Genomic DNA, 10,317 nt, shown 5'->3' with positions numbered 1-10,317 from the left:
CTTTGCTATCGAGGCGTAAATTCATAAACCAAGCTCCCCTTATCGTCATCGATTGCTCCAAGCAGAACGAAACATTGAAAACTGAACCTGTGGACATTCGATTGGAATTTGACTGTAGCATTACGTTCCCGCCACACACTTCTGCCTACTGCATGATCTTGCATGATCGCATCGTTGAATATAATCCGATCAGTGGTACTGTTAAAAAATTGGTATAAGTCAATTTCGAAATAATGATATGTTTATTTAATATGGATATTGAAAATAATATGTATAATTTTACTCGTTAAAATTTAGAATAAGATAATTGAGAATACAATAAGAAAACTAAATGTAATTGATGTTAAATAAAAAAATGGTTGAAAGCATTCAAAACGCCATTTTAAACCTTCCTTCAGGGGTCATTTCATGGAATTTTTCAATAGATCTAGCGGATTCTTACCCTATCTGATTTATGTGCGGCTTTCCGGCGCCAAACAAGTCTCGACAGGAATTATTGTGTGTGTGTGTGTGTGTGTCAAATCCTATGAAAATAGCCGCCGAAAATGACTGGGGGGGGGGGGGGGGTGCGAGAGAGGGTGCGTCGTGAGTCGGGGGGGGGGGGGGGGGGGCTAGGGGGGGAGCTAGGGGGGAGATAGGGGGGGTTTTGGTCCAGAACCGGCGTATATACACTACTGCGACGCCCTATTATCACTGTGTGCGTATCTCGTTCGTGAAAACTCTGTTCGTCGCGTGAGTTACACTTTCTCGTTTGTCAAGATGACGATCGACGAATACATTGAACGTCAAACCGATCTCTTCAGGCGCATCTGTCGCACTCTCGAAAACTTGCGCAAGCTCGGTGAAGCCAAAACAACCCTCGGGCAGGTGCAATCGCGATTAGATGCTTTAAAGTCAAATTGGCTGAAGTTCCAAGACAAGCACGAGACAGTCGATCAAATTAGAATCGCAGCAAAAGGTGATCAACTCGACGCTATCAAAAGACTTTCGTATTTCGCGAAAGACTATTACGGACAGTGCGAAGAGCAATACTTAAACGCAAAGGGAGAGATGCTCGATCTACTCGGAACTCTCAAGACTCTATCGGCACCGATCGTGCCAACAGCCGTAGCCCCCCAACTCACAACTGGAGGAGCCTCAAAACGGCTACCACGCATCGAATTGCCTACGTTCTCGGGCAATTACTCAGACTGGAAGTCTTTCCACGACCTCTTCACATCAATCGTTCGCGAAAATTCGCAACTCTCGGAAGTGGAAAAACTGCACTACCTAAAAACAAGTCTTACCGATGAACCGTCACAACTCATTAAAAACATCGCTCTTACCGCTGAAAACTTCCCTCGAGCCTGGGAAACTCTCGTATCGCGGTACGAAAACAAGAGACTTTTGACGGATTCTCATCTCGCGACACTTTTCGCGATTCCTCGTGTCACGAAAAAGTCGTCATCAGAACTGAAGAGCTTGCACAGCAACACTTGCGAAGCTCTTGGCGCACTCGAACTTCTCGATAGTCCCGAGAAATTAGGGGATCACATCATCGTGCACATGACGATTCGCAAGCTCGACCCAGCATCTCTCGAAGAGTGGGAGAAAAGTGTTAGCGAGAAACTCGAGCCCCCCACGTTTGCGGAGCTCAAGGCGTTTCTCATCGGTCGCATCCACACCCTCGAAGCCGTGGAGCAAGCTCATGCTCATAATCAAATCGCGACGTCGAAACCGCACTCATCGCAAGGAAGGTCAAATCTTCAGACGACAAGGTCACATACAGCGCAATCAAAGGAACAGTCGTGTGCTTGTTGCAAAGGCAACCACTACATCGCGTTCTGTTCGACCTTTCGCGACAAATCTCTGGATCAAAGAAGGGAAGTGGTTTCTGCGAAAAAGCTTTGCTTCAATTGTCTCGGTCCACATCAGCAGAAGGACTGTCGATCCAACAAAACGTGTCGCGTGTGCAACGGTCGACATCATTCCTTGCTGCATCGAAACTCTTCTTCAATCTCGACAGCTGCCAACAGCGGCAGATCTCAAGGACAGGCCGCAGTAGCGCAACCTGCAGTGCAGAACGCACCGATCTCGAATAGCGCCTCTCAGGTGAGCAACCACTCAGTTCAGCCTACAATGATCAAGCGCTCTCCAGTTCTTCACGCCACAGTGCAATTGATCGCTTCGAATCCGGAGACTGGAGAAAGAATCATCGCTCGCGCTCTACTCGATCAAGGATCCGAAAGTTCATTCGTCACGGAGTCGCTAGCGCAACAATTGCGACTACGTCGGCATCAAGCAACGATACCGATCATTGGCGTCGGAGCTCATCAATCGGCAGTGACTCGCGGCATCGCGACATTGCAACTCCAATCTCGTGCTCACACCTCGTTCTCATGTCAGGTGGAGGCACTCGTGCTTCCACGACTCACATCGTATCTACCCTCATTTCGACTTCTCGTCGAAGACTGGCCTCATCTACGAGGACTCAACCTCGCGGATCCAAGCTTTGCACATCCCAGTCAAATCGACGTAATTCTCGGAGCTGACATCTACAGCAACATCATTGGTCAAGGAGTTCGAAGAGGAGCACCAGGAACACCAATCGCGCAAGAAACTCAGTTCGGTTGGGTCCTCTCCGGCTGCGTTTCAGCGGAAGCAGCAAGCCCCTCGTATAGCGCAGTCCAAGGCTTCCAATGCTCCCTCGATCACGAACTGCTCAATCTCGTGCAGCAGTTTTGGAAGCAGGAAGAAGTGTCGAAACCTTTGGCACTAACGTCCGAAGAAGAGCGTTGTGAGCAACACTTTCGCGAAACGGTTTCTCGAACTGCGTCCGGTCGTTACGTAGTTCGGCTGCCGCTCAAAGACAATTCGGTAGAGCTCGGCAACTCGCGGAATCCCGCGCATCAAATGCTCCTTCGTTTGGAGAAACGGTTCGGTAGCGACGCGAAACTCAAGGAGGCTTACTCGAGCTTCCTTCGTGAATATCGTGAACTCGGGCACATGCGTCGCGCTATCAATACACCTGAAGACAATTCCCGCGTGTTTTATCTTCCCCATCACGGTGTAGTTCGCGACAGCAGTTCAACAACAAAGTTGCGTGTCGTGTTCAACGGGTCTCAAAGAACCAACCTCGGACTCTCTCTCAATGACAATCTTCTCGTCGGTCCAAAAGTGCAAACCGACCTCGCGGACGTTCTCTTACGCTGGCGACAATATCCAGTCGCATTCTCATCAGACATCGTCAAGATGTACCGACAAATTTTGGTCCACAATGATGACCAAGATTTTCAGCGAATCCTCTGGAGGGAAGAACCAGAGCTACCGATTGAAGAATATCAACTGACTACAGTAACGTATGGTCTTGCAAGCGCTCCGTATCTCGCGATCCGTGTTCTTCATCAACTCGTTCAGGACGAAGGTAAGCAGTATCCCTTTGCGAGCCACGTCATTCTCGAGAACACGTACGTCGACGACATCCTCTCAGGAGCAGAGGACGTTGATCAAGGTCGCGAGAAAATCAACGAACTCAATCAATTGCTCAAGGCGGGCGGCTTTGAACTTCAAAAGTGGACTTCAAGCCACCCAGAAACTCTCGTTGACATTTCTCAAGACCATCAAGAGATCGCGATGCATCTGAATCTCGATCAAAGTCCATTCTTTCGGGCTCTCGGTCTTGCGTGGAGACCAGACATCGACGCGTTTGCGTTCTCTCCGCAAATTCATCAAACTCGGGACAATTTCACGAAACGAAAAGTTCTCTCACAAACCGCGCAGCTCTTTGATCCTCTCGGATGGCTCTCGCCGATCACGATCAGAGCCAAAATCTTTATGCAGGAATTGTGGGCACTCGGTTTCGACTGGGACGAGCCGCTCTCAGCTTCATTGTCCTCGCGATGGATCGAGTTTCTACAAGATCTTCAAGGCATCTCAGCTATCACCATCCCACGATGGATCGGGTTAAGTTCAGCATCTCTCGGGATAGAGATTCACGGTTTCGCGGACGCCTCTCAAAGTGCATTAGGCGCAGTGATCTACGCGCGAACGTATATCAACACTCACGAAGTGCGCGTTTCACTAGTGTGCGCGAAAACTAAAGTAGCGCCGCTAAAGAAGGTGACAATTCCTCGTCTCGAACTCTGTGCTGCGAATCTTCTCGTCCGGTTGATGTGTCATGTGGAAAAGACTCTTAATTTCGAAAACACCCCGGTTTATCTGTGGACGGATTCCACAGTCGCGCTCGCGTGGATCAAAAGCCACCCATCGCGGTGGAAGGAATTCGTTCGTAATCGCGTAACGGAAATCCAAGAGTTCGCGCGCGCTCGTTGGTATCACATCTCGGGTCTTGAAAACCCCGCTGATCTTGCGTCTCGTGGTGCATCTCCGGAGCAACTCCAAAAATCAGAACTTTGGACCTTTGGACCATCCTGGCTCTCGAAGCCTTCTGTCAATTGGCCATCCTCATCTCCGCGACCGGAAGAAAACATTCATCTCGAGGAAAGAAAAGGGCTGTCGACGCACATCGTAACAGCTAAGCCGCTACAAATCTGGGATCTCGTCGATCGCTACTCAAAACTATCGACTCTCCTCAAAGTCACATCATTGTGTAAACGCGCAGCAAATCGGTTCCTCGCGAAGACGACATCGAATCGCGTAAACACGTCTATCACTGTCGGACCGATCTCTACTCTCGAATTGAGCGACGCCCAACTGTTTTGGACCAAGGTGACCCAGCAGGCGTACTTTGCAGAAGAAATTCGCCAAATCGAGACAAGCTCAAGTCTCACTCGAAGTCATCCACTATCGCGACTCACGCCGTTCATCGATTCGAACGGATTCCTCAGAGTCGGTGGTCGACTGAATCACTCATTGCTTTCGTATGACGAAAAGCACCCGTTCATCTTGCCTCGCGAATCATCGTTCTCCACATTGATCATCGATCATCATCATCGGTTGACGCTCCACGGAGGTCCGCAACTCACTCTCGCTACAATCCGACAGCGGTACTGGATCCTGGGAGGAAGAGTACCGATCCGCATGTTCATACATCGTTGCGTTCCTTGTGCGCGTCATCGCGCCACCCTCAGCAGCCAACAGATGGGCCAACTCCCTCAGTCTCGAGTCACGCAATCAAGGCCGTTTCTTCACTCTGGCGTTGACTACGCTGGTCCATTCTCGATTCGAGCCTCCCGCGGAAGAGGAGCGAAATCATGCAAGGGATATATCGTTATCTTCATCTGCTTCACAACCTCGGCTGTGCATCTCGAGCTAGTTTCGGACTACACGACGGAGGCATTCATCGCGGCGTACAAACGCTTCACATCTCGACGAGGAATTTGTGCCTCAATCGCAAGCGATTGTGGAACGAATCTCGTCGGCGCAGACTCAGAACTTCGCCGTCTTCTCGCTGCATCGTCAAAGGAGTTCGCAGAAATCGCAAACACCCTCGCATCACACGGAACCCAGTGGCGGTTCAATCCTCCCTCCGCGCCTCATTTCGGTGGAAAATGGGAAGCCGGAGTGAAATCAGTCAAATTTAACCTCAAACGAGTCATCGGAGAAGCTACTCAAACGTTCGAGCAATTCGCGACGTTCCTCACGCAAGTAGAAGCCACGCTTAATTCTCGACCTCTTTGCGCTATCTCGGACGATCCACGGGATCCAAGTGCCTTGACTCCAGGACACTTTCTCGTCGGCTCAGCATTGAACACAATTCCTGAGCCGTCACTCATCGAGGTGCCAGTTCAACGGCTATCGCATTGGCAACACTCGCGTCAAATGCTGGAGCATTTTTGGAAACGGTGGAGTACGGAGTATCTTCAGTCCTTCCAAAACCTCTCGAAATGGCAGACTCATCACGGGAACATCAAAATCAGATCCATCGTTCTCGTAAAAAACGAAAATCTACCTCCATCTGTGTGGCCCCTCGCGAGAGTGATCGAAGTGCATCCGGGAACCGACGGTCTCGTTCGCGTTGTGACCGTTAAAACGAAATCCTCTGTGTTAAAACGTCCAAACGTAAAATTGTGTGTGCTTCCAGTGTCCTCTTAAGACAATTATTGACTCTAAAAGTAAATAACGCACGGCGGGCGGCATAATCTAATTTCGCGATCGTTACCGATAGCGAAGCGGGCGGTATGTTTCGGCAAGGTATCGAATAGTTAAATGTGTGTCTCGCGACACTCAAAATCGTCCTCGCACATGTACGCACACTCGCGTGCAATGTTTACTTGCCGTCTCTGCGTCAAATCTCGCCGCTTGCCCGTGTCGCGACTCAAAACCCATCAGCTGTATCTCATGTATTGTCCACTATCTCGAAATCATGTATGTGTATAATCTATGTGTTCTCTCGCTCTGTAAAATCTTCACTCTCTGTAACGTTCTCTTGCGATACGGTCGGTATCGCCGCATCAAAACCAATAAAAATCCTCGGTTTCTGTTAATCATCATCTCTCTACATCTCTACATCATTTCGTTTCATTCACACTAGTTCTCATCACTAATTCGCGGATCCCACGTCGATGATCCATATCCTTTTTGCCATCTCTCTAAACATATGCCAACCCAACGTTTTCCGTTTTTGAGCATGGTAATCAGCTTGAAGACAGGAGGAGCTCTTCAGAAGACCATCAACCAGAGGAGACCTCGTACAATCCGAACTTTACTCGAAGTCATAAGATCAGCCGTTATTGTCGAGAAAAGTGCCAACACATTAGAAATGGAGCTTGGCAGAACAGGCCAAAAGGGCGACACTGTGGACGCCTACAATCTCAAATTCAATCAGATCTACCAAGACCTCGTAGCTGCCTTCTCGAATCAACAACTACGAGCGAACATCGATCCTAATCTTCAAGACCTCGAAAATAGAGTGTGCCAGTACTATCTGTACGGACTTAATCCGAGGATATTCCATCAAGTCAAAAACCGTCAGTACTTCAAGTTACTAGAAGCCCAGAAGGCCGCGAAAGAAGCCGAAGGCGAGGAATTGAATTTCCGAATGCATCAACAGCTGATGAACAGTAACGACACAGCCTCGAAACCCACGTTTTGGAACAAGTCCCAAATTTACGAGCCAGGCAGCGCATCAGATACGCGAAGATTCCAGGTACAACAAAGAACCTCGACGAACTCGCCAAGGTCAACTCCTCGACCACCAGCGTCTGTCCATCACCACGATGAAGCGGAACAAGATGAAGATGAAGAACTGCAGAGATGTGAATGCCACACCTGTAACACACATCGGACCGCCCATGAACAACAAGCAGTATGTCATAATTGAGGAACCAGCGGACACTACAGCCGGAACTGCTACGCTCCGCGCCGACCACAGAACGACCAACGCCGTTTACGTTAATACTAACGGCAATAAGCGAGACGCAAATTTTCAAAACGCCAGCCTCAAAGACAAACCGCCCAACGACCAAGTCAATTGCACGTCAGAGGAACTCCAGTCAGAGGAAGAGGAAATAGCGGGACAGAAGGACGAACTAGAGGACGAGTGCCAACAGGAGCCCGTGTATGTTCAGTTTCACAGGGGTTACTACAGTGTGCTGTAATAAAATTTGGAGAAACAAAGCAAGGAGTAACCCTTATGGTCGATACAGGTGCATCAATGAACCTCATAAAACGGAAGGTTATTTATCCATCGGATAAACAAATTTGTCCAATTATCAAACGCAAAATTTCCTTCAAGACTGGCAAAGCGCTAAATTCCGCGAATGAAATTGCTGTACTAACTCATATGGGGCTAAAGAACGAATTCGTCATCATAACAGACGATTATCTGCCTGACGAAGAATATGGAATCATGGGAAACCCGTTTATGAGGAGGCGAGATTTCCAGTTGAATGCCTCGACGCTCACCCTGAAGAATAAGATACACCACCTTAGTAGCAACCGAAAAATTCGATTTAAACCAAATTCGGTGAACAAAATTGCCATCGATACCGACGAAAAGAATCTCGATCTCATGTTACGCATAGTCTATAAAGATGGAATGCCTATGGAAAATATCCCGGTGCAGATTGTACACACGAACAATCATGGTACAGCTTATGGAATCATCACTACCGCTGAAGACGAACATATCGAGCTCGGACTGGAGAACGTCCAAGTCCACCGAGTGAAGAGTATGTCAACCCCGGGTGTATGGCAACAACCACGTGATGAAAGAGAGCAGGCGCTCCAACATACTGTCGACTTGAAACACCTACCGGAGGAGTACCAGAAAGAAATTTGGAGTATTCTTCAGGATTTCAGCGATATCTTTGCCTTACAGGAGGAAGACATGGTCAATGGAACTTCAATGACTGAACATTGCATCGAGTTGTCAGATCCTCAACGCATTGTCAATGTGAAAAGTTTCCGTGCTCCACAGCTGCACCAGCAGGTTGTAAAAGAGGAAGTAGAGAAAATGTTGAAACAAGGAATAATAACGGAATCCGAGTCGCCATACAACTCGCCAGTTTGGGTTGTACCCAAAAAACCGGGCCCCGACGGAAAGCCCAAGTATAGAATTGTGATCGATTTCAGGAAGATTAATGAACTTACCGTTCAGGATTCTTATCCGATACCAATAATCGAGGATTTACTCGATCACATGGGAAGGGCCAAGTTCTTTACTACTGTCGACATGGCCGCAGGTTTCCACCAGATCAACATGGCTGCTGACTCCAAGAAATATACTGCCTTCTTAACCCCCGACGGGCATTTCAAATACCAACGAATGCCTTTCGGATTACGGAACGCTCCTGCGACCTTCCAACGCATGATGAACGATGCGCTGAGAGGATTAAATCAGAAGATCTGTTGCGTCCACATCGATGACGTAATAATTTTTGGTGAAACGGAGGAAGAACACCATCGAAATGTAAAGCCCGTATTTCAGCGTTTAAGACAATGTAACCTGAAATTCCAGCCAGAGAAGTGCGCCTTCATAAAAACTGAAGTGAGATGCCTCGGATATGTCATCACTGACGAAGGGAGCAAACCAGATCCGGAAAACACCAGAGCGATACAACAATCACCCGTTCCAGTCAACGTTAAGACGATTCGATCCTTCCTTGGTTTGACAAGGTATTACCGAAAGTTCATACAAAACTATTCAATGTTAGTGAAACCATTAACAAGGTTAACAAGAAAGGACACCCCATGGGATTGGTCAGCAGCCTGCCAAGAAGCCTTCGAAACCCTGGAAGAAAAGTTGGTCACACCACCGATACTTGTAAGATCAGACCCAGCTAAACAATACGTCGTAACCACCGACGCGTCAAACGATGGAATTGGAGCAGTACTATCTCAAGACGGCCACCCCATATATTTCTTATCTCGAACCCTGAATGATGCGGAAAGGAATAACAGCACGACAGAGAAGGAGATGCTTGCTGTTGTATGGGCCGTCAAGAGACTAGGAGTATATTTGCTCAATACACCAGATAAACCCTTCATCATCCGCACCAATCATCGTGCACTCGTATGGCTGAAAAATTGCGTAGACCCCAGTCAACGCCTGCTGCGTTGGAGACTAAGATTGGAGGAATACTCATTCCTGATAGAACATGTTTCGGGAAAAAGTAACGTAGTAGCGGATGAGTTGTCTAGAGTCTTTCGCACAAAGGAAGAGATCTTCGGAAAACTCACCGAATTGGAGAAGGGACTATACGAAATCACACCCATTGATAGGAATCCCAAGTGGGTCCACCATATTGCCGCACGCCACATTGACATCGAGAGATTGTCACTCACAACAGGCAGGACAAAATCTCACATCAAACTCGTTTCCAACCGAATCCGAAAAGGGGAGGACGGCAAATGGGTGAAGATTACCCTAGAATAAAAGGATGCCTCTGAAAACATCCTGATTATACCAAAGAATCAGACTGATAGACGTGAGAAACTCAGAAACTACATTCATCCGAAAAGGTACGAACAGATATACTTCTGGATTGACCCTAAGAAAACCACCAAAGAAGAAACCAATTCGATCATCGAAGATCTCAAGAGGATACGTCAGGACTCAGGTGCAGACATATCATTTCGCTTGACAGGAAAGGATGTGCCTAACAAACAGCAACAGAAAGAAATCATGGCCAGCGCTCACAACGACATCAATGGACACTTTGGCCTAGCAAAAACAATTGACCGAGTAAAAGAAACGGCCGTATGGTCACGTATGGAGAATGATATCAATTCCTTTATCCAGGCATGCCCCACGTGTCAGATGTATGAAAAGGAAAGGATACAAATGAAATCACCCGCTATTCTTTTCGAAACCTTTGCTGAAAAACCTAACGATCAAATTTCAATAGATATCGTCGGACCTCTGGTCGAATCTTG

The 10,317-nt window shown here is 47.9% G+C and overlaps 1 protein-coding gene across 1 annotated transcript; it reads left to right on the top strand.

Moving 5' to 3' along the window:
• The first annotated feature begins 759 nt into the window (after nt 1–759).
• On the top strand, nt 760–6,033 carry LOC124294539. The gene has a single exon (XM_046740176.1). The coding sequence runs from the start codon at nt 760–762 to the stop codon at nt 6,031–6,033; it is 5,274 nt and encodes a 1,757-aa protein (XP_046596132.1).
• Nucleotides 6,034–10,317: the final 4,284 nt, after the last annotated feature.

Source organism: Neodiprion lecontei, chromosome 1, assembly GCF_021901455.1.
Source record: "Neodiprion lecontei isolate iyNeoLeco1 chromosome 1, iyNeoLeco1.1, whole genome shotgun sequence".
Lineage (NCBI taxonomy): Eukaryota > Metazoa > Arthropoda > Insecta > Hymenoptera > Diprionidae > Neodiprion > Neodiprion lecontei.
The sequence above is the reverse complement of the archived record's forward strand: the minus strand, read 5'-3'. Positions and strand labels throughout refer to the sequence as shown.